This window comes from Mirounga angustirostris, unplaced genomic scaffold (genome assembly GCF_029215605.1).
Source record: "Mirounga angustirostris isolate CCGP_5_RB_7025 unplaced genomic scaffold, mMirAng1.0.hap1 SCAF_1, whole genome shotgun sequence".
Classification (NCBI taxonomy): Eukaryota; Metazoa; Chordata; class Mammalia; order Carnivora; family Phocidae; genus Mirounga; species Mirounga angustirostris.
The window spans coordinates 44,985,202-45,009,493 of NW_026991709.1; the positions used below are offsets into that span (position 1 = coordinate 44,985,202).

The following is a 24,292-nucleotide window of genomic DNA, read 5'->3' on the forward strand; positions in this document are numbered from 1 at the left end:
TGATGCTTGATTTCAGCTCAGGTCATGATTTCAGGGTCATGGGATTGAGCCCAGTGTCAGGCTCTGAGCTCAGCGTGGAGTCTGCTCCAGATTCTCTCCCTCTCCCTCTCCCCCTCCTCTCTCTCTCTCTCTTTTTCTCCCTCTCTCAAATAAGTAAATAAAATCTTAAAAAAAGCTAGTCTCCAATAAGTACAAAATAACTGAAACCAGAGCCACCATTAATAGCCACAAAATGGGGGCGCCTAGGTGGCTCAGTCAGTTAAGCATCCAACTCTTGATATCTGCTCAGGTCATGATCTCAGGGTCCTGGAATTGAGCTCCATGTCAGGCTCCATGCTGAGTGTGGAGCCTGCTTGGGATTCCCTCTCTCCCTCTCCCTCTGCCCCTCCCTTACCTCTCCTTCTGTTAAAAAAATATATATAGCCACAAAATGGACCAGTCCACCAATGTCTGCTGTACTCAAAATTGGCAGAAATAATATTCAAAAAACAAAAAAGAATTTACAGTCTCCTTCCATCATTCCCAACAGTATAGTGATCTTCCAAGACATAGTTATTACCATAGGAATAATCTTTGATATGAATGGGAACAGCTTTCTTCCCTGAACAAGGATGTATTTTTATTTTTTAACCTACTTAGGGATTTTTTTTTCATAATTTCTTCTGTCATTTCTAGAGATTTGGGGCAGGAAGAGGAGACATCATGTGCTCCATCTGTGATCTTAAAATACTCTATAACCCCCATTTCAGACTGGTCTTGTGACATATTAACCCTGTTTAACACCACATTAGTCAGGGAAAGCCCCCAGGAAAACCTGGGTACACAGCCAATAACTAAGGTTTTTTAATTAATCTTCCAGTGCTTTCCAACATCTCTGTCTCTGTTATCTCTTGTGAATTATGGAACTAGCCTCAACTTGCTATAGGGCTATTTTAAGGGGATCACCTACTTTCTGACACCACTTCCTGAGACTTAATCTTTAGGCAACTATCCTGTCTCCACAGAACAATTGACCTCTAGATCCTGAGAACACAGTAAGTTGCTCTGCTTTTTTTTTTTTTAATTTGGTGCTTATAGCCAAAAGACCACTTGAAATAGAATTTCTTAAAGACCTCAAAACCTCTGTGTCACAGGTATATATAAAACACTTGTTTCCTCCATTTATCTGAACCAAAGAAATCTTTTGTGAGCCTACATCCACTATTAGAAACATTATTTTTAATGAATTAAGTGAATTATAGAAATCTACAGTGCAAAAAATTTGCAAATCTCATTTTATAGTTATGTCTCTTATTTTTTGTGGATAAAATCAGTTTCTAGATAACTAGATACTTTTGGACCCAAACTGGCTTTAAGCTATCCTAATGCTTATTTATTGTCAATGTATTGAGGATGCTGGTGTTTTCTAAACTGATGCATAATGGTGGGGAGGCATTTTAACCTGATCACTCAAGAATCTGGTCTTAAGTGTATTTTCTTAGAGATGCACCCTATAAGTACCTTTTTTTCCCCAATTTCCATTACCCCCCGTTTGCCAGTGGAAATCCTATCATACTACCACATCATCCAGATTTATGTTATTTAAAACAATCTGAGGGGCGCCTGGGTGGCTCAGTCGTTAAGTGTCTGCCTTCGGCTCAGGTCATGATCCCAGAGTACTGGGATCGAGCCCCACATCAGGCTCCCTCCTCAGTGGGGAGCCTGCTTCTCCCTCTCCCACTCCCCCTGCTTGTGTTCCCTCTCTCGCTGTGTCTCTCTCTATCAAATAAATTAAAAAAAAAAAAATCTTAAAAATAAAAAATAAAACAATCTGACATTATCTTGCATATTTAATTGGTAGCTTATTTATTAAATTTTTCCTCATTATAAATTTAAATTACTTAAGAGCATAGATCTGATATTATTCAACCCTAAATCCTAAATACCTATACTATTGTCTGGTATATAAGTGTATTTTGGGATGGACTGATGGGGAATTTTTTAATTTTCATTTTTGGGCAGGGAATGATGATTGATAGCACCAAGGATTTAATTTTTAGCAGACTTAATGAAACTAACCAAATAGGATGTTCTCTTAGAACTCCTGTTCTATTCTTGTTGATGTTAGTCTATCCTTGGGCTATCTCAGATAGGCTATTCCACTTAGGTAATAATTCCTATACTCTTTGCTTGGTTTGTACCATTCCCTGACCAATTCAGAGAATGACCAAATGTATTTGTTCCTAGACAGAGCAGAGAAGATTAATGTCGGAGATAATCTTTGGAATTCTTTAGAGGAAAATAAATCCCACTTGAAGTAGAAGCACGAGCTCACATATCTTGTTTTATCCTGATTAATTTGTGGAGTTTCTTCTTTCTAATTAGGTTCCATGAGAACTTTAGAAGTAACGGAAAGAGGGGTGCCTGTGTGGCTCAGTCGGTTAAGTGTCTGCCTCTTAATTTTGGCTCAGTCATGCTCTTGGGGTTGTGAGACTACATCATGGAGTTTGCTTGAGATTCTCTCCCTTTCCCTCTGCCCCTCCTCCCACTCGTATGTACTCTCTCTCTCTCTCTCTCTCTCTCCCTCCTTAAAAAAAAAGTGATGGGAAGAAAAGAAAGTTGATTAATTTTATCCTTGTTAAGTAAAACAGCAAGATATAAAAGAGAAGCTCTGGAAACAAAAAGAGTTTGTGAAGAAGCTGGGTGATTGCGGAGAGGCCAGGCAAATGTTCTAATTACAGTTCAGTGAAGACAGGGCTACTATTTTGAGGTATATTTTCTGAGATTTCTTTAGACGTTTAATTTTCTCACTTTATTACTGGTATTTTTTCCTAATAGTAATAGCTGATGATTTTATCATGATTGTGATCAAAATAAAAAGTCAAAACCATGGAATATTTTGGGACAACAAAAGTAAGGAAACTCTTTATTCCAAAGTTTGTTGTGCAATGAAGAAACCCTAAGGACTGAGGCAGGAATCTGAATGGCAGGAAATAAATTCTAACATAAACAGAAAGATATTTTTGGAAGAATATAGGCAGCTCAATAGGATGGAAAGAAAAGCTGAATAAACAAACTTTAGAAAGGCAAAACCAGACATCTCTAAGGAGGCCTTTTCACTACTACGTTACTACTAAGGTGACTAAGCTCCAGTGACTTTTCGGCTTCTGTCTTTTCATTTGAATTTTAAATTTCCAGAAGTGGACTACCAAATTGAACATAATGGTGTGGGGCAACAATTTACCTTCTCCTGTTTTCACACAAAAGCAACATGATGAACTAAAGGTTTTTTTTGTTTGTTGTTTTTTAAGTTACACTGTGGCTGTATGGAGAAAATTGGAAAGAGACTGAAATCATTGAAAGTATAGTACCTCTGAAACAAATAATACATTATATGTTAAAAAAAAAAAAGAAGAAGATAGCAGGAAGGGAAAAATGAAGGAGGGGAAATCGGAGGGGGAGACGAACCATGAGAGACTATGGACTCTGAGAAACAAACTGAGGGTTCTAGAGGAGAGGGGGGTGGGGGGATGGGGGCCTGGTGATGGGTATTAAAGAGGGCACGTTCTGCATGGAGCACTGAGTGTTATATGCAAACAATGACTCATGGAACACTACATCAAAAACTAATGATATAATGTATGGTGATTAACATAACATAATAAAATTAAAAAAAAAAAAGAAAGATAAGAGAGACCAGAATGGTGGTCAGTTAAGTGGCTGTTATAATGAGAAGAATGGAAATCAATAAGAAATGTATTACAAAGAGACCAAATCACATTCTCAATATTAATAGGTGCAAAACCAAAGCAAATGACAGCACTGAGATATTTCTTCTGTATATTGATGCTAAAACAGAAATGCCAGAGTGAATACTTGAATTTTATATGTGTTTAAAATTCATAAAATTTAAAACATTTAACACTAAAAAAAAAAAAAGAAGAAAGTATACTTATGATATTTGTTGAGTAGTTGCTGAGTATTTCCTATGGACCAGGCACAGTGTTGAGTATTTTGCATTCATTAACTCATTTAATTCTCACGATAACTTTACAAGTTAAAGATAATAATAGATTTCACATTTGAGAAAACTAAGGTTTGGAGAAGTTGAGTAACTAGTCTAAGGTGGCACATTAACAGTTAGGAGTAATTAGAAGGCTTTTGTACTACATCAAAGCAAGAAATGTTAAGGGCCTGAACTAAGTTAGTGAGATAGGACCAATTTGAGAATGGTTTATAAAAAATGTAAGAAAACGAGGAGTCAAGAATAACTCATAGGTTATCAGAAAGTAGATGGTGTTTTTTATTCAAACGGAAGAATGGTTTTTGATGGTGAAAGTGTTAGGAGGCATTTGATGACTTGTCAGCTTAAGGCATTTTAATTGCCTATGGGACTTGCTAACAGGTCTCCTGCTGTACTCTTGCCCCTTGTAATCTGTTATCCACACAGAATTCCCTACCATGGCCTTCAAGGCTCTACAGCTCTTTGTTACATATAGCTCTCTGCCTTACTCAGTACATTTTAGACATACAGGCCTTATACTTTTCCTGAGTGGCAAGTCCCTGCTTGCCTTGGGGTCATTGCACTGGCTAATTCTTTTGACTGGAATGTTTTTGCCGAGATCTAGTCATAGCTTTTCTCCTTTTTGATATTCACTCTTGGGTCCAATGTTACCTCCTCAGAGAGGCTTTTTCTCAGCATCCTTTTTCCATGCCCCATACCAACCCTCCTCCCCCATTGCCTCCCATCTCCAAATCACCTTTCACTGTACTTACCACTTCCTGAAATTGTGTTCACTTGTAGTTTACTTGGTTATTGATGTTTACTTTCTCTAGGTAATAAGCTCCATGAAAGCAGCGACCATGTATATTCACCATCTAGACATGAGAACAGTCCCCAGTAGCATATATAAACTCAATAAGTATGTGGTGAAAGATCATGAAGTCCTGTATGTGAACTCAGAATGACTCATCAAACCACTTTACAGCTATGGTTACTTGTAGCAAGCCACAAAATGTGAATTAAGATATACACGTTATACAGATTCATAATTAGTAAACCTTAAACTTCTGTAAAGAATTCACACACGGTGATCCCACTGCAAAAATTATAATTTTGCTTAATTCTGTCATCTCCGTAGTGACAAATTTTAGAATTGGAAACGTGGATGCTTTTTTTTAACCTGAGGAAAAATTCATCTTTGGTAATTGCAGATTTCTCAATTTGTCTTTTCTCTTGAAGGCTCAATCACAAGATATAGTTCCAACCATAGGATTCAGCATAGAGAAATTCAAATCGTCCAGGTAATTCATTTTATTATACTTTTGACTAAGAAGTTGTGGGTGAGAAGTGATAATATCAGATTGACCTAGTCATTCGTTCTACTCTTAGAAAAAGAAATTTGTTGTTTCAGAAGTCCATAGAGATGGTAAATTATTTGTACCACTACCCCTGGATTGTTTTTCAGAATTTAGACTTTAGATAAACTCCGATAATCTCACTAGAAGGAAAACATCTTTTTTTTATATGTTATTCATTACAAAATCATATTTATATTAAAAAATTTAATTTATGGGACTTGTACTTGAAAATTGGCTCAAGTTGAATATTGTATATTCAAGGGTGGTTTCTTTGAAAACAATTTAAATTTTTAAGTAAAAGTAACACCTTGAGTTAGTATCTTATAATGTAGTCATGGTTTTTTTGTTTTGGTGTTTGGTTTTGTTTTGCTTTGTTTTCTGTAGTTTGTCTTTTACAGTGTTTGACATGTCAGGTCAAGGAAGATACAGAAATCTCTGGGAACACTATTATAAGTAAGTATGTTTATAAATGTTGGTTAACTAGATGAGTATATTTTAATAATAATGCTTAACAAATAAATCCAAAGGATTACGTGGGCTAGGTTGCAATATTTATTTTTCATATAATTTAAGCACATGTTCTAATGAAAAAATGAAAATGTTTTCTAATGAAAAAGTATAATCATACTTCATATTATTTCTCAAATGCTTCAGGTCCTCCGTGACCTTGGATCTTTGCATATGCTTTTCTCTCTGTTTTTAATGCCCTGTTCTATTTAGTTGCAGTTTAAAGTTAATATAGTCATGCTTTAAAGTTAACTCAGAAGTCACCTCCTCTGTCAAATTTCACCATTTTTGCCCAGTTATTCTGTCCCCAGTGTTCACACAGTACTTTACCATACTTGTTATGTCTTAAAGTCATGTGCCATAGCTGCCTCTCTAATAAGGGTGTGAACTGCTCAAGAGCAAGGATTATTTCTTATTCAGGTTATTTCTTCAAGGCCAAGTATGATGCTAGACATATAGATCGGTAAATATTTATTGAATAAATTTAGTTAAAATAACAGTACTAACTTAAACAGTCGATCCATTTGTTCTACAAGCAATTCTAAACAAGATATTTGTCAGCATATGCAAATAAAGTGCTCACTAATTACTTCAGATTAAGAACTGTTAAGTTACTAGAACCCAAATTATTATGCCGTCTCAGGATTTGCATGAGGTAGTAAAATGAATTCATTAACTGTTCATATTGCTAGGACTCCTTCCTGTAAAAGCAATGTAACTTACTTTTGGAGTCTGAAACTTATAACCAGTATCCCTTGACTAAATGCCCTTTTGTCATTATGAACTCTTGCCTTGGAATGATTATGAGATGATTGCCCAGATCAGATTTTAATTTTTATTCTTTCCTGCTAATGTGGGAACAAACATTGTATTCCTCAGATTAGAGCCAAAGGAGATTTTTTTCAGATACTCTTTTCAATGAGTGCTTTAATAGATTGAAGTCATATTTAAATCATACAGATCCAGAGGACCGCTGAGGTACAGAGAAAAGATTTTGTTCTTCAGATTTCAGAGTCAGTTTGGTAAAGGGAAAGTGGCATGTTTATGGTAGCTTGCATTAAATTCTCTGGGGAAATGTGAGTTGTTTTTTGGCTTTTTTAGGTTTTTTTTTGTTTTTTTAGGAAACCTGAGTTTTCAGTGTAGGATTTTTTTATTCTTCCTCCAAAAAAAGAATTTTTAAAATGTATTTATTTTAGCTACTATTTCAAAAATAACATTTATTTTAATTACAGATAACAAAAATACATAGAAAATAGTTTCTATAAAAGGAAATGTTTCTGCTTTTAATTCCTTTTTCTTCAAAATCTTTTTGGAAGAAGTTAATTAGGAACACTATAGCTAAATTGTAGGTTGAATAGTGAATAGGGTTACTGTGGAGAAGTCTACAATAATAGTAAATTTATATCCTGTATCTATATTTTTCTAATTATGAAAGAACAAGTACATCTTAATCTATTAGACTGAAAGAGGTTAAAAAGATTAAGTCTACTGTGGCAAAATAAGTCACTCTTATGGTGGGAATGTAACATCTTTTTCAGGGAAATTTATCAATATCTTTTAAAATGAAAAATGTTCATGCTCTCTAGCCATCATTTTGTTTCTTGAAAAGTATCCTAGACTAGCACTGGTGGACAAAGTTAAACATAGAAGAATATGTGTTGAACACTGTTTATAATGATATCTCAATTATAAGAAGAAAAATACTACTCTTAACAAAAATATGTGCTTAGTATATATAGAGAAGGAAAAAAATTTAGTAGCACGTGCACCAAATCATTAATAGTATTTGTTTTGGAACAATAAGATTATAAGGGAAGTTTACTTTGTCATTTATTTGATTTTGTAACATTGATTATTGTATAATTATTGCATATTTATAATATGAAAGTAATAAAGTATAAAATATAAGGAGTACACATTTTTTAATATTTGGAAAATATAGAAAAGAATATAAAAAAATTTTCTCTAAATCTCACTACTAATAAATTTACCATTGTTAATCTTTTTTGTTTTTCTTCTTTCTTGAAATATAAAATGTATACTCTACATAGTTGAGAAAGGAGTCTTCTAAATTATGTACCATATAGAGTTTTTTATCCTGCTTTTTCAGTTAATATTCAGTGATAAGAATAAATCAGGAAAAACATCCAAAGAATATAACTAATGACTGGCTGTTTTGTTTTTTTTTTCTCACATGCCTATGCCTATTTTGTAATCATTCTATTTTTGGACATAAAAGCTATTCTCAGTTTTTGAAGATTATAAACAATCCTTCAGTTAGCACATCTTGCTGCATAAATCTTTGTCATAGATCATGTTTCCTTAGAATAAATTCCAGAAATAAAATTACTGGCTCCAAGAGATTTAACATTTTTAAAACTGTTGGTAGATATTTTCCAATCTTATCAATTTCCATGGCTACTAGTAATGTATGACTAGTGATAACCTATGTTCATTTTTTTTAAATGATAGGAGAAAATGGTACTCAAAAGTTATTTTATTTTTATGCTCATGTGATTGCTAATGATATTGAACTTTTATTTTTTAATGATATTGAACTTTTAAAATCTTAATTTATGACTGGAATAAGTGATTCACAAAAAAAGGTAAAGTGTCCAATAAATATATGCAAACATATTGAACTTTGCTAGCAATTAATGAAATACAGTGTAAAATACTATGCTGTTAGAATGGAAAAGAATGTTAAGAGCCATGCTGGAAAGGTGGGAAAAATACTGGTAGTAGTATAAATTGATAAAGTATTTCTGGAATACAGTTTGTCAATGTTTATCTAAAACTTTAAATTTTGTATGTATTTCTAGAAATTTTATTCCTAATTACAAGTCTTAAGATACCAAGAAATTTAAAAAATGTACTCAGGAGGATGTTTATTCCAAAGTTTTTCATAATAATAAAAATTAAAAATAATCTCTAAGTCCACAGTATTACTGATGACATATCTGTGCAATGGGATACTTTATAATCATTAAAAGAAAGGTGCAGAGGGAATCAGTGATTTTTTTTAAGTGCCACTGTGATCTGTAAGTGAATCTTTAAGCCAGTTTAGTGGCTGGTTATCAGCTTAAAAAAAATCAAATAGAATAAAATAAAAGCTATTTGTAAGTATTATTTCTGGAAACTTATTTCAAATATAGTTACATATACTTAAGGGTCTACTGTACCTTAATGTAAAATGTATTTCTCACTATGGTTATGGTAAGAAATATTTGAGAAACACTGGTGTAGAGCTTTAATGTTTCATATAAAAGTAGTTCAAACTATACTGCAAAGAAGATCAAGGAAATATATATGTATATCAGAAAGGCAGGGTATAAAACAGCAAGATTCCATTTAAATACAAATGTAGGTACTCATATGTGAATATACACAAAGAAAATGTCAAAATTGACTTACCCCCAAATATTAATAATGATTGCATCTGTGTAATAGGATTATGGTTTTACTTGTAGTTTTTAAAAATTATGAAATAAGTCATTAAATTTACCATATTATCAACCAACTGAGAAAAAATTATTTTACATGAAATAGGACTGATGGTAATATAGTAGTCACTCATATAAACTAATATGTAATAAAAAGATAATACACAGGAAATGCAAATGAATGCTAAACATGGAAAAATGTATAATTTTATCTTTAATTTTTCTCATTCCTTCTACAGAGAAGGACAGGCCATTATTTTTGTCATTGATAGTAGTGATAGATTGAGAATGGTTGTGGCCAAAGAAGAACTTGATACTATGCTGAACCATCCAGGTATATGTGTGTGTTTGTGATATCTGTGCTTTAGGGTCTGTTTACGTAAGATGTTTTTTTTGTTCTTTGGTCTTGGCAGAAAATGTTGCTTATTCTATGTAATTATCTCATTTAAAATTTTTAATTTTTTTAATTGAAACAACATGCAGTATCATATTAGTTTCAGGTGTACAATATAATGATTCAATAGCTCTCTACATTAATGAATATATTACTCTCCTTTGTTTTTGAATTTTAAAATATAGTAATTATTCAGAATTCATATCTATAGCACCATGTATTTTTTAAATTTCAAAGCTTTTTGCAGTATTTTCCAGGTCTCCGACCTTTTTATCCCCCTAAAATAAAAATGTTCTTCTGATTGCACAAGTAATGTGTCAATAGCAAAAAATGAAGACAGGAAAAGAATAAAGAAGGAAGTAAAAATCCATGTATTTCAACAGTCATTAGAATTATTTTGGTTACCAACTTTTCATACATGTATATATATGTATGATTACACAGCATTTCTTACATATTTATTCTGAGAATTCTTCTAAAACAGATCTTTTCTGTTTTTAAACTCTTAACTACCAGCCCTACCCTCTTTCCAAGATACCAGTATTAACAATTTGGTATTTTTTTCTCGTTGTTATTTACTAAAATGGGATCATATTCTCTACACTCTTCTGCATTTAGCTATCTCAGAGAACATTAAATTATGGAAATCCTTTCAAGTCAAAATGAATATATGTAAATATTCTTTTTAATAGTGCCTAAAATGCCATTCTATGAGTATACCACCATTTATTGTTTTACCTATTATTAGATATTCTTTTTTTTCTCCACAATACAATTCTCCAGTAAGTATTGTGAAACTGCATTTCTAGCTTCACTCGTGGGAAAAGATTTAAGTAAGTGGTCTTTGTGCTATGACTTTTAGGAAGAGGTGATGGCTTAAAAGAAGTGTGGATTTGTTAGAAATAGAATGGGAAATAGCATGGGGCTTTCTAACAGTTCTTCCTGTTTAACCACACTAACTGGTATTTTTATTGAACAACCTTAAGCTTATTCAGATATTTGGGGTAATAATTATCTAGCCTGTATATTTTATGTGACTCTTTCACTTTTTTTTTTTTTTTTTAGAGATTTTCTTTTTTTTTAAAGATTTTATTTATTTATTTGAGAGAGAGAATGAGATAGAGCGAGCATGAGAGGGGGGAGGGTCAGAGGGAGAAGCAGGCTCCCCGCTGAGCAGGGAGCCCGATGCGGGACTCCATCCTGGGACTCCAGGATCATGACCTGAGCCGAAGGCAGTCGCTTAACCAACTGAGCCACCCAGGCGCCCAATGACTCTTTCACTTTTAAAAACTTAACAGGCTTTTATCTGGGTTATCTGGGTTGAGAATGCATTTTTGATTATGCATTCCCTTTGTGTTAATCTTTCCATTTTCTCCTCAAAAACTGTTTTAACATTGACCAGTAATATGAAATGATTCCTACAAAATCAGCTTCAAATACAGTGGAAACCCTGGTTTCCTCAACTGAAGCCTTGTCCAAGTAAGTTATCTTTATGTACTGATGCATTTATTTTTTGGGATAGATTCCCAAAGGATTTCTCAGCTGAGGTAAACATGAACTTTAATAAGTTTAATTTTACTTTTTTACAGAGGTATAGTTGACGTACAATGTTACATTGTTTTCAGGTGTGTAATATAGTGATTTAACAGTTCTGTACATCATGCAGTGCTCACCACGATTGGTGTAACTACCATCTGTCACCATACGAAGTTAATACAATATTACTGACTATATTTCCTATGCTGTACTTTCTATCTCAGTGACTTATTCATTTTGTAATTGGAAGTTTGTACCTCTTAATCCCCTTCACCTATTTCACCCATCCCTCTCACTCCATCCCCTCTGGCAACCACCAGTTTATTCTCTGTATTTATGAGTTTTTGTTTTGTTGTGTTTTGTTCATCTGTTTTGGTTTTTAGATTCTGCATATAAATGAATCATGCTATTTGTCTTTCTCTGTCTGACTTATTTCACTTAGCATAATACTCTCTAGATCGATCTACATTGTCACAAATGGCAAGATCTCATCCCTTATGGCTGAGTAATATTCAATTCAACATCTTGTTATCTATTGTTCATCTAATGATGGACACTTAGATTGCTTCCATATCTTGCTACTGTAAATAATGCTGCAATACACATAGGGGTGCCTATATCTTTTCAAAATAGTGTTTTTGTTTTCTTGGAATAAATTCCCAGTACTGGAATTATTGGCTTACATGGTACTTCTAAGAATTTTGATTTTTTGAGGAACCTCCATACTTTTTTCCATAGTGGCTGCACCAATTTACATCCCACCAATAGTGTATGAGGGTTCCCTTTTCTTTACATTCTCACCAACACTTGATATTTCTTATTTTTTTGATACTAGCCATTCTGGCTGGTATGAGGTGATATCTCACTGTTGTTTTGGTTTGCATTTTCCTGATGATTAGTGATACTGAACATCTTTTCTGTTTGCCATCTGTATGTCTTCTTCAGAGAAATATCTATCCAGGTCCTCTGCCCATTTTTAAATTGGATTATTAGTGTATTTTGGTGTTGAGTTGTATGAAATCTTTATATATTTTGGATATTAGTCTCCTATCAGTTATATGATTTGGAAATATCTCCTCCCATTCAGTAGGTTGCCTTTTCATTTTGTTGATGGTTTCCTTCACTGTGTAAAAGCTTTTTAGGTTAATGTAGTACCAGTAGTTTATTTTTCTCTTGTTTCCCTTGCCTGAGGAGACATAATCCAGAAAAATGTTGCTACAGCCAATGTCCAAGAGATTACTAAGTCTTCTTATTGGAGTTTTATGGATTTGGGTCTTACACTTAGGTCTTTAATCCATTTTGAGTTTATTTTTGTATATGGTGTAAGAAAGTGGTTCAGTTTAATTCTTTTGCGTGTAGCTGTCCAGTTTTCCCAGCAGCATTTATTGAAGAGACTCTTTTCCCATTGTATTTTCTTGCCTCCTTTGTCGTAGATGAATGAGCATATAAGCATGGGTTTATTTCTGGGCTCTGTATTCTGTTTCATTGATCTATGTGTCTATTTTTATACCAGTACAATACTATTTTGATTATTATAGTTTTGTACTATATTTTCAGATCTGGGATTGTGATACCTTCAGCTTTGTTTTTCTCAAGATTACTTTGGCTATTTGGAGTCTTTTGTGGTTCCATACAAATTTTAGGATTATTTGTTCTATTTCAGTGGAAAATAGTATTGGTATCTTGATGGGAATTGCATTAAATCTGTAGGTTGCTTTGGGTAGTGTGGACAATATTCTCCTAATCCATGAGCATAGTATATCTTTCCATTTGTTTGTGTTGTCTTCAGTTTCTTTCATCAGTGCCTTACAGTTTTCAGAGTACAAGTCTTTCACCTCCTTGGTTAAGGTTATTCCTAGGCATTTTATTCCTTTTGATGCAGTTGTAAATGGGATTGTTTTCTTTTTTCTTTTTCTTTTTCTAAGATTTTATTTATTTGACAGAGACACAGCAAGAGAGGGAACACAAGCAGGGGGAGTGGGAGAGGGAGAAGCAGGCTTCCCACTGAGCAGGGAGCCTGATGCGAGGCTCGATCCCAGGACCCTGGGATCATGACCTGTGCCAAAGGCAAACGCTTAACAACTGAGCCACCCAGGCGCCCCTATGGGATTGTTTTCTTAATTTCTCTTTCTGCTGCTTCCTTATTGCTGTATAGAAATTCAACAGATTTCTGTATATTAATTTTGTATCCTGCAACTTTACCAAATTCATTTATTAGTTCCAGTAGTTTTTGGTGGAACTTTTGGGTTTACTGTGTATACTATGTCATTTGCAAACAGTGAGTGACAGTTTTACCTTTCCCTGCCAGTTTGTATGCCTTTTATTTCTTTTTCTTGTCTAATTACCGTGGCTACAACTTATAATACTGTGCTGAATAAAAGTGGCAAGAGTAGACATCATTGTCTTATTCTTAATTTTAGAGGAAAAACATTCAGTATTATATTAGCTGTGTATTTTTCATATGTTGGCCTTATTATGTTGATGTATATTCTCTCTAACCCCACTTTGTTGAGAGTTTATCATAAACTGATATTGTATTTTGTCAAATGCTTTTTTCTGCATCTATCATATGGTTTTTATCCTTCATTTTGTTAATAGGGTGTATCATGTTGATTGATTTGCTAATATTGAACAATCCTTGCATCCCTGGAATAAATCTAACTTGACCATGGTGTATGATCCTTTTAATGTATTGTTGAGTTCAATTGGCGATTGTTGAGGATTTTTGCCTTTATGTTCATCCAGAATATTGACCTGTAATATTTTTTTAGAATGTTTTGTCTGGTTTTGGTATCAGAGTAATGCTGGCCTCTTAAAATGAATTTGGAAGGTTTCTTTCCTCTTCTATTTTTTGGAGTAGTTTGAGAAGGATAGGTATTAACTCTTCTTTAAATGTTTGGTAGAATTCACCTGTGAAGCCCACTGGTCCTGGACTTCTGTTTATTGGGCGTCTTTTGATTTTTGATTCAGTTTTGTTGCTAGCAATCAGTCTGTTCAGATTTTCTATTTCTTCCTGATTCAGTCTTGGAAGATTGTATGTTTCTGGGAATTTATCCATTTATTCTAGGTTGTCCAATTTGTTGGCATATAATTTTTCATAGCAGTCTATTATAATCCTTGGTATTTCTGTGGTTCTTTTTCAGTTCTTCTCCTCTTTCATTTCTGATTGTATTCATTTGGGTCCTTTCTGTCTTTTTTTCTTGATGAGGTTGGCTAAAGGTATATCAGTTTTGTTTATGTTGGTCTCATTGATCTTTTCTGTTGACTTTTTAGTCTCTTTCATTTATTTCCACCTGGAACTTTATTTCCTCCTTCTAGTAACTGTGGGCTTTGTTTGTTGTTCTTTTTCTATTTCTTTTAGGTATAAAGGATCATAATGTTTATTTGAGATTCTTTTGTTGTTTCTTGATGTAGGCCTATATAACTATAAACTTCCCTCTTAGAACTGCTTTTGTGAGGGGTGCCTGGGTGGCTCAGTTGGTTAGGTGTCGGACTCTTGATTTCAGCTCAGGTCATGATCTCATGGGTCGTGGGAAGTGAGCCCTGCATCTGCTTCTCTCCTTCTTCCTCTCCCTCTGCCCCTCTGCCCCTTTGCACACACTCTCTCTCAAAAAAAGAAATCTTAAAAAAAAAAAAAACCTGCTTTTGCAGGGTGCCTGGGTGGCTCAATTGGTAAAGTGTCCAACTTGATTCCAGCTCAGGTCATGATCGCAGGGTTCTGAAGTCAAGTCCTGCTTCAGGCTCTGCACTCAGTGCAGAGTCTGCTTGAGATTCTCTCTCTCTCCCTTTGCCTTCCCCCCACCCTGCTCATGTTCTCTCTCTCTCTCTCTCTTAAATAAAAATAAATAAATAAAATCTTTATAAAAAAAGAACAGCTTTTTGCTGTTTCCCTACAATTTTGAAGAATTGCATTTTCATTTTTATTTGTCTCTAAGTATTTTTTTATTTCCTTTTTGATTTCTTCATTGACCCATTGGTTGTTTAATCTCCATGTGTTTGTGTATTTTTCTGTTCATTTTTTTGTAATTGATTTCTCGTTTCATACTGTTATGGTCAGAAAAGATGCTTGATATGATTTGAGTCTCCTTAAATTTATTGAGACGTGTTTTGTGGCCTAACGTGATCATCTGTCTTGGAGAATATTCCATGTGTACTTGAAAAGAATGTATTCTGCTGTTTGGGGATGGAATATTTGTATATATCTGTTAAATCCACCTGGTCTAATAATGTTCATTCAAAGCCACTGAGCAAAGTTCCTTATTGATTTTCTGTCTAAATGATGTATCCACTGATGTAAATGGGGTCTTAAAGCCCCCTACTATTCCTGTATTACTGTCAATTTCTCCCTTTATGTCTGTTAATACACACTTTATGTATTTAGATGTTTCTGTGTTGGGTGCATTGATATTTACAATTGTTATATCCTCTTGATTTCTTTATCATTATACAATGCTTTTCTTTGTCTCTTGTTACAATCTTTGTTTTAAAATATATTTTATCTGACATGAGTACTGCTACCCCAGCTTTCTTTTGTTTCTATTTGCATGGAATATCTTTTTCCATGCTTTAATTTTCAGTTTGTCTGTGTCTTTAGGTTCTGAAGTAGTCTCTTGTAGGCAATATATAGATGAGTCTTGTTTTTTCAATGCATTCGGTCACCCTATATATGAACTTTTTAAAATTGAAGTATAAGCTGTTTACAGTCAAATGCTCAGATCTTAAGGACATAGTTCAATAATTTTGACAAATGCATACTCTCATATAACTACACTGCCTGTCAAGAAACAACATTTTCATTACCCCAGAAAGTACTTTCACACCCCTTCCCAATCAACACTTAACACCTCATACCAGAGAACTAATCTGATTTCTATCACCAGATTAATTTTGCCTATTCTACAGTTTCATATAAATGGGGGTAAAGGCACATACATTTTCGTGCATAAGTTTTTTTATTTGGCATAATGTTTTGGGGAGCCATCTGTGTTGTTTTATGTATCACTTGATTATTCCTTTTTATTCTATGTAACATTCTATTATGTATGTATATCACAGTTTGTTTATCCAGTATCCTGTTGAGTGACATCTAGACTGTTTCTAGTTTAGGCCTAGTATGAATAAACCTGATATGAACATTCTTGTAAAAGGCTTTTCATAGACATATTTTTCTCTCTTCAAAAAATTCCTAGGAATGATACTGCTGGGTCATAGGATAGATGTATGGGTGATATTTAAAGAATTTCAAAGTGGTCATACTATTTTACATTGTCAGTAACATAAATGAGAGTTCTAGTTTATGCACATCCTCTCCAAGATTGATGTTGTTTTTTTTCATTTTAGCCTTTCCACTGAGTATATAATAGGATCTCATTGTGCTTTTAATTTGTATTTTACTGATGATTATTAATGTTGAGCAGTTTTGCATATTCTATTCACCAATCTTGTACATTCTCTTATAAAATGTCTTTTTAAATCTTTTGCCCATTCATTAATTTGGTTGTTTGTCTTCTTATTATTGAAAATTTAACATTTCGGGGCGCCTGGGTGGCTCAGTCGGTTAAGCGACTGCCTTCGGCTCAGGTCATGATCCCAGGGTCCTGGGATCGAGTCCCGCGTCGGGCTCCCCCTGCTCTGCGGGGAGCCTGCTTCTCCCTCTGCCTCTGCCTGCCACTCACCCTGCTTGTGCTCTCTCTCTCTGTCAAATAAATAAGTAAAATCTTTAAAAAAAAAAAAAAAGAAAAGAAAATTTAACATTTCTTTATAAGTTCTAGATAGGAGACCTTTGTTAAATATATGTTTTGAAGATTTCTCATCAGTCTGTGGCTTGCCTGTTTATTTTCTTCATGGTATCTTTTAATGAACAAATATATCTAATTTTGATGAAGTATAATTTATCAATTTTTTTTTTAATACAAGCTTTCTATGTACTCCCTAAAAAAATCTGTGCCTACCCTAAGATTACTGACATACTCTCCTATGTTTTCTTCTAGAAGCTTCATAGTTCTGGCTTTTATGTTTAGGCCTGGGATCTATCCTGAATTAATTTTTGCACTTTCTTCTTACAGATACCCAATTATCCCAAAATGTATTTATTGGAAAAAAATTTTTTTTCACTGAATCACTTGTCAAAAGCATTTGACTTTCACACTTCTTGAATTTAATTGGACTGTATATATGTGCACCTGTTTCTGGACTCTGTTCTATTCCATTGATCTCTTTTATGTCCTTTCACATTTGGCTTGTTACCATGGATTTATAATAAATTTTGAAGTCAGATAGGAAAAATCTTCCAATCCTGGTCTACTTTTTCAAGATGATTTTGGTAGTTCTAGGTGTTCCATATTTCAAATAAGTTTTTATATCAGCTTACTAATTTTTTTAAAAAACTTGCTTAGGTTTTATTTTATTATATTTGGGGATAGTTGACATCTTAACATTGGACTTAACACTGAATGTTCCAACTCATGAGCATGGTATGTCACTTAATATGTTTATCCTTTTCCCAATTTCCCTGTCTTTTATGGTTTTCTATAGAGGTCTTATACATCATTCATTCAGCTTATCCATAAGTTTTTTTTATATTTTTGAAGCTATTATAAATAGTATATTATATTTCATATTCTAATGGCTCATTGCTAGTATGTGAAAATACTGACTTTGTATTCTGGGAGGTTGTTAAATATATTTATTCTAATAGTTCTTCTGTACATTTCTTAGAATTTTCCCTGTCTAAAGTCAACAACAACAAAAATTCTACTGCTTCCTTTTTAGCCTTTTTGTCTTTTATTCTTTTTCCTGTCTTATTGCACTGGCTAGGGCCTTCAGTACAATATTGAATAAAAATGGTAAGTTTTGTCTTATTCTTACTTTTCTTCCTGCCCTAAATCCTGGTGCTTGCTTCTCTAATAAATGTCCTTTGTGGCATTTTTTTTTTTCCAGAATAAGGCACTTTTTCCTGCATTAAAAACCTGTTCAGGTGATACCCTTTTTCCCCAGGGATTTTCTTAATGACCTATGGGAATTCTTTTTTTTTTTTTTTTAAGATTTTATTTTTTTGACAGAGAGAGACACAGAGAGGGAACACAAACAGGAGGAGTGGGAGAGGGAGAAGCAGGCTTCCCTCGGAGCAGGGAGCCGGCTGCGGGGCTCGATCCCAGGACCCTGGGATCATGACCTGAGCCAAAGGCAGACGCTTAACGACTGAGCCACCCAGGCGCCCCAACCTATGGAAATTCTGTCTGCTACCTCTTGGTTGGCAGAAGCTGCTCCTCCTGTTATCTTGACATTTTTTAAGGCAGACCTCTTTCTAAAATTACCAAATTATCTTTTGTTAGCATTAAATTCTCCACCTTCCTATTGCTTTATGTTCATATAATAACTTCACTTTTTCTTGAATCATGTTAGAATCTATAGGTATGCCTTTCTTACAGCAATTCTGCACCCACATAAAAGCTACATTTCAATACAAGGTAAAAAGGTATTTCATGAAAAGTGCAAGATTTCCACGCCTGCTGGTGTAACTACAACAATGACTTCATGAATTTCCTTTTCTTTTTTCACAATGGCCCTTATACTGGCTTCATTTATCTTGAAATGGTGGGCATCCAGAGCTGCAGACCTCAATCTATGATACATATCAAACAGTTCAACTTTTTCTTGTAATGTCATGATTTTTCTCCGGTTCTTGGGAGCATTTCCAGCATGACTGGTGGCACTTTGTATGGGTCCCATGGTGTAATTCAGGATTTACAGTATTACACAAAATAAGATGAAAAAATATATGAGAACTGTGACAGCTTTTTGTGATACACACAATTTACTAGAGAAAGGAACTGCTCACATAGAGATGATTAGTATCACATAGCATTTTAAGCAGATCCTTCCACACTTGAGGTCACTGCAATAGCTACAGGAGGTGGCTATGAAATTATTACAGCGGTACAGTATTACTACAGTTAATTTTATGCAGTTTTGATTTAATACTGCATCTTTACACTTGTTTGCATTTCTCTCAACTGTGAATGCTGCCATATTTGGTCTAGATGTGCATAAGAATTAATAAATTTTAACTTTTTATAATAGATTTGTATATCTTTTATGGTACTAAGTGATAAAATCATCTCATTTCTATATATATTTTATGCATTCATGAGATGCCTAACTTTTTCTTAATTTTCCTTCAGTGTTTCTAAGCTTCATGATTTGTTTACAGGATTTTTCAAACTGTTGCAAATCTCCAAAATATTCTTCAATATATTTATTGAAAAAAAGGCACGTATAACTGGGCCTGCACAATTCAAGCCCATGTTATTCACTATCATTATCATTCATCATTGATAGATACTTAGGTTGTTTCTGTATCTTATTTCCATTCTTTACATTTAATATTTTACCACTGATTATGATGCTCACTAGGGTATGCTTATATCTCTATTGGGTCAAGGAAATTTTCTGTTATTCCTAGTTTTTCAAAATGTTCCATTATAACCTAGTGTTAAAATTTACCAAATGCTTTTTCTACATCTATTACGATGATAATATTATACTGTATTCACATATATTAAACCAAGCTTACATTCCTGGGTTAAATCTCATTTGACCATTGAATATTAACCTTTTGATATATCATTGAGTTGGATTTGCTAACATTTTATTAAAAATTTTTGTTTTTGTGCTCATAAGGTTTTTGGTTTGTAACTCTCTTAAAATGCTTTATTCATCAGGGTGATAGAGACCTTATAAAATGAGTTGGAAAATATTTACTCTTTCTCTTTTTATTTTATTTTTTGGATTGGATAGAACTGGTATTATTTCATCCTTAAATGTTAGATAGAATATATGAATGAAGCCATCGGGGTTGGGATTTTGTATGTGTGCGGGAGTATGGGGGAGTAAGAGGGACTGTGAATCAGGAGTTAGATTTCATTAAATGATATAAGGCTTATTAAAGTTTGGTATTTTTCCTTGGGTCACTTTTGGTAATTTTTGACCAGATTTTAAAATTTATCTATGTTGTCAAGTTTACTGACATAAAACTGTTTATAAAATCCTCTCGCTCTCCTTTTAACGTCTGTAAAATCTGTGTATCTTCCTTCATTTCTGATATTGATAATTTATGTTTCCTCCATTTTTTCTTGTTCAATTTTTTGAAGAGGTTATTGGTTTTCTTAACTTTTTAAGAACTCTGGCTTTGTTAATTTCTTCTGTTGGTTTGTTTTTTAAAAATTTTTGTTAATTTCTGTTCTTTGGTTTATTATGAAATTTCTATACTTACATTGTATTTCATTGTCTATTGCCTTTTTCAGATGGAAGTGGAAATCATTGATTTTACACCTTTTCTAATAGGAGCATTTAAAGCAATACATATGCTCTAAGGATTTAGTTACATGTCACAAATTTTGATATGTTTGTTTCCTTTATTATTTAGTTTGAAGTATTTTCTAACTTACCTTGTGAGTTCTTTTTTGATCCTTAGATTATTTAGTAGTGTATTATGTAATTTCCCAAATATATGGGAATTTTCTAGGTTTCTTTTTGTTATTGATTTCTAAATTCCATTTGATGGAATAACATAATCTGGATGATTTCATCCTTAGAAATATTGGGTCATCATATATAGTCTGGCTTGGTGAATGTTCCATCTGCCATTAAGTAAAATACGTATTTTGCTATTGTTGGATGAAGGGTCTATAAATGTCAGGTGATAGTGTTCATTTATTAGATGCATATACAGTTAAAATTGTTTTGTCTTCTTGAGTGAGTGACACTTTCATAATTTTTAAATGTCTGTCTTTTTCAAAGAGGGAGAGAGGCAAACCAAGAAACAGACTCTTAACTATAAAGAACAAACTGATGGTTACCAGAGGGGAGATGGGTGAGGGATGGGCTAAATAGGTAATGAGATTGAGGAGGGCACTTGTGATGAGTATGGGGTGTTATATGAGCATACAGTGTTGTATGAAAGTGTTGAATCACTATATTGTACACCTGAAACTAATAATACTCTGTATGTTAACTAACTGGAATTTAAATAAAAACTTTTAAAAAGCACTGACATATAATAAACGGCACAGAGTACAACAACAAATGCCTCTTTTCCCCTTCTTCTTGAACACTACTTTGTCTGATTATAGTGTAGCCCAGCATGCTTTCTTACATTTATGTGTATGCATGTTTTTCCATCCTTTTCCTCTCAGCTTGTTTGTGTCCTTATGTTCACTGTGTTTCTTGTAAACATCATATGGTTATGTGTAGCTTTTTTATCCATTCTGACATTCTCTGTTGCAGGGTAAATTCTAGCTGGACTAAATATTTAAATGTAAAAATCACACCAATGCAGCAGTAGAAGAAACTATGGGAGAAGTTTAAAATAATTCTGGGGGCAAGAGGAGGTCTTTCCAACTCTAACACAAAACCCAGAATCCTAAAAGAAAAGATTGATGAATTTGACTATATAAAAAGTTTTTAATTATAAAACAAACCATGAGCAGTTAAAGGCAAATGACAAGCAAGGGGAAATATTTGCAGTTTATATCACAGCTACAGGACTTTTTTCCGTACTACTTACGGTGTTTCTACAAATCAATAAAATAGAAAATAAAAACTTAGAGGCGCCTGGGTGGCTCTGTGGGTTAAGCATCTGCCTTCGGCTCGGGTCATGATCCCAGGGTCCTGGGATGGAGCCCTGAGTCGGGCTCCCTGCTCAGAGGGAAATCTGCTTCTCCCTCTCCCTCTGCCCCTCAACCCCTATTTGTGCTTTCCCTCTCTTTCTCTCTCAAAAAAATAAATAAAATCTTTTAAAAAATGGGGAAAGGATAGGATAAAATAGTTCGTAAAAAAAGAAATAGAAGCATCTTTTGAATATATAGAAAAATTCTTGACCTTTCTTAAAACAAAGTAAACATATTCTGATAGTACTTTTTTACCTATCCACTATCATAAAAAGATCAACAGGTTTGATAACACTTTTGGCAAGGGCACTGGAAACGTTCATTCTTACACATTGTTGTTGAAGTGTAAATTGATATAATTTTTAAAGGAAGGCCTTTCAGTAATCACTATCAAAATAGCAATTTACATATCCTTTAACCAGCAACTTTACTTCCCAAATTTATCCTACAAACATACTGCCCATGTACAAAATTTGCTATGTACACTTATTCATTTCAGCATTGTTTATAGTTTTAAATATTGGCAACAATACAAATATATCTCACTGGATACTGATTAAACAATTATGGTACATAGTACTAAAAGGCAGAATATTCTACAACTGTTAAAATAGTGAAGAAACTGCTCTTTACTTACTGGTATGGGACAGGCTCCAAGATATGAAATTAAGTGAAAAGCAAAAGATATAAAACTGATAGTCTGCTACTATTTGTATAAAGAGTAATATATAATAAGTTTTTGCAAATACTTCTAAAAAGATGCCAAGCAATAGGTGATATAGGTTAACTCTTCTAGAGCGGACGAGTGGATGGCCTGGGACAGGTGGGAGGGAGATTCTTTTACGGTATACCATTTTGTGTCCTCTGAATGTTGAACTATTTAAATGTATTATCTATTCAAAACAGTGAAAAATGTTTCCAAAGTTGTAACAAGGTAAAATATCTTGTTAAAGTAGTTTGTTACTTCTAACCTGTTACTAAAATCTAAAATCAAGATCTTGTTTGTCTCCCTTCTACTTTCATTTGAAGTTTGACTCCTTTCTATTGACAGTAAAAACAAAACAAAATATTTGACCCCTTTGTAGGTACTGCTCAGTAACTGCTTACTGAGCCCCAACTCCCACCTCACTCATCTTTGTTTTAAAGCTCCAACCAGAGGGCGGATGTCTTCTTTTTCTTTTTTTTAAGATTTTATTTATTTATTTGTCAGAGAGAGAGAAAGAAACAAGCAGGGAAGAGGAAGGCAGGCAGAGGAAGAAGCAGGCTTCCTGCTCGGCATGGAGCCCGATGTGGGACTCCATCCCAGGACCCTGGGATCATGACCTGAGCCAAAGGCAAACGTTTAATGGACTGAGCCATCCAGGCATCCCAGAAGGTGGATAGTCTTAAGAAGAAGTATTTTGTTAATTCTCCTATCATTCAAATACATTCTTGACAGTGAAATGTTTTTAAATGTTGGCGTATATGTGATACAGAAAGAAGTGGTTGGAAAACAGTTTTAGTGAATTTCAATTTTAAATATTTGGGGAAATGACCAAAAAGCTGGAAGTGTGATGGTAGTCTTATTTTGTCTTTTAGATATTAAGCACCGCCGAATACCAATCTTATTCTTTGCAAACAAAATGGATCTTAGAGATGCAGTGACATCTGTAAAAGTGTCTCAGCTGCTGTGTTTAGAGAACATCAAAGATAAACCATGGCATATTTGGTAATGTTTTATATTTACTCTTCATTATAGCATTCTGAGAAAAATCTCTGAGCTTCAGTTCTTCCCTCCTAAGCACATTGTATACGTCATCTAACATGATAAAATGTAAGCTAAGGATTTAGTTGTGTAGAATTGTAGCAGTGCAGGTATTCATGAGTATATTATTATTAAAACTTTTTCCAATCTTGGGGCACCTAGCTGGCTCAGTCAGAGCATGCAGCTCTTGACCTCAGAGTTGTGAGTTTCAGCCCCACATTGGGTGTAGAGATTACTTGAATAAATAAATCTTAAAAAAAAAACTTTTCATATCTTTCTGAGGATACAAAAATATAAACAACTCTAAAAGAATAATTTAGCTCACTTACCCAGTTTCAAGCACACTGATTTTCTTCTGCACATTGAATCAGCCAACCACAATCCCATCTCAGGACTTTTTTGTACTTGTTAGTCACTTTGTCTGAATCCGTCTCCAAAATGATTTTCCTGGCTTGCTATTGTACTTTCTTCAGGAGAGAGACCTCTCCTGATAACCCTCCAAAATATCATTATATCTTACCCCGACCCTTGTTTTTTTTTATACACTTTGCTTTATATTTCTCTTGCCATGTCCTCTTTGGGTTTTTCTTGTTTTATGGTCTGTCTACCTATACTAGTGCATTAGCACCATGAGAGCTGAGATTTTATCAGTTTCATT

General features: G+C 33.9%; 1 protein-coding gene across 18 annotated transcripts in view; it reads left to right on the forward strand.

Annotated features, from left to right (window-relative positions):
• The window catches only part of ARL6 (ADP ribosylation factor like GTPase 6), a 44,969-nt gene that overhangs the window by 5,766 nt on the left and 14,911 nt on the right, over positions 1–24,292 (forward strand). For 15 of the 18 annotated variants that reach the window (XR_010408012.1, XR_008504983.2, XM_064580481.1 and 12 more), the window contains 5 exons: positions 5,222–5,283; positions 5,725–5,793; positions 9,530–9,624; positions 23,101–23,265; positions 23,469–23,598. Coding sequence is in view for 16 of the 18 variants with exons in the window: in XM_064580481.1 (XP_064436551.1) it covers positions 5,222–5,283; positions 5,725–5,793; positions 9,530–9,624; positions 23,101–23,265; positions 23,469–23,598 (521 nt within the window). In the remaining 2 variants the exon portion in view is untranslated. The remainder of the gene's footprint in view (positions 1–5,221; positions 5,284–5,724; positions 5,794–9,529; positions 9,625–23,100; positions 23,266–23,468; positions 23,599–24,292) is intronic. The other 3 variants (XM_054504135.2, XM_064580505.1, XM_064580514.1) reach the window with 3 other exon arrangements.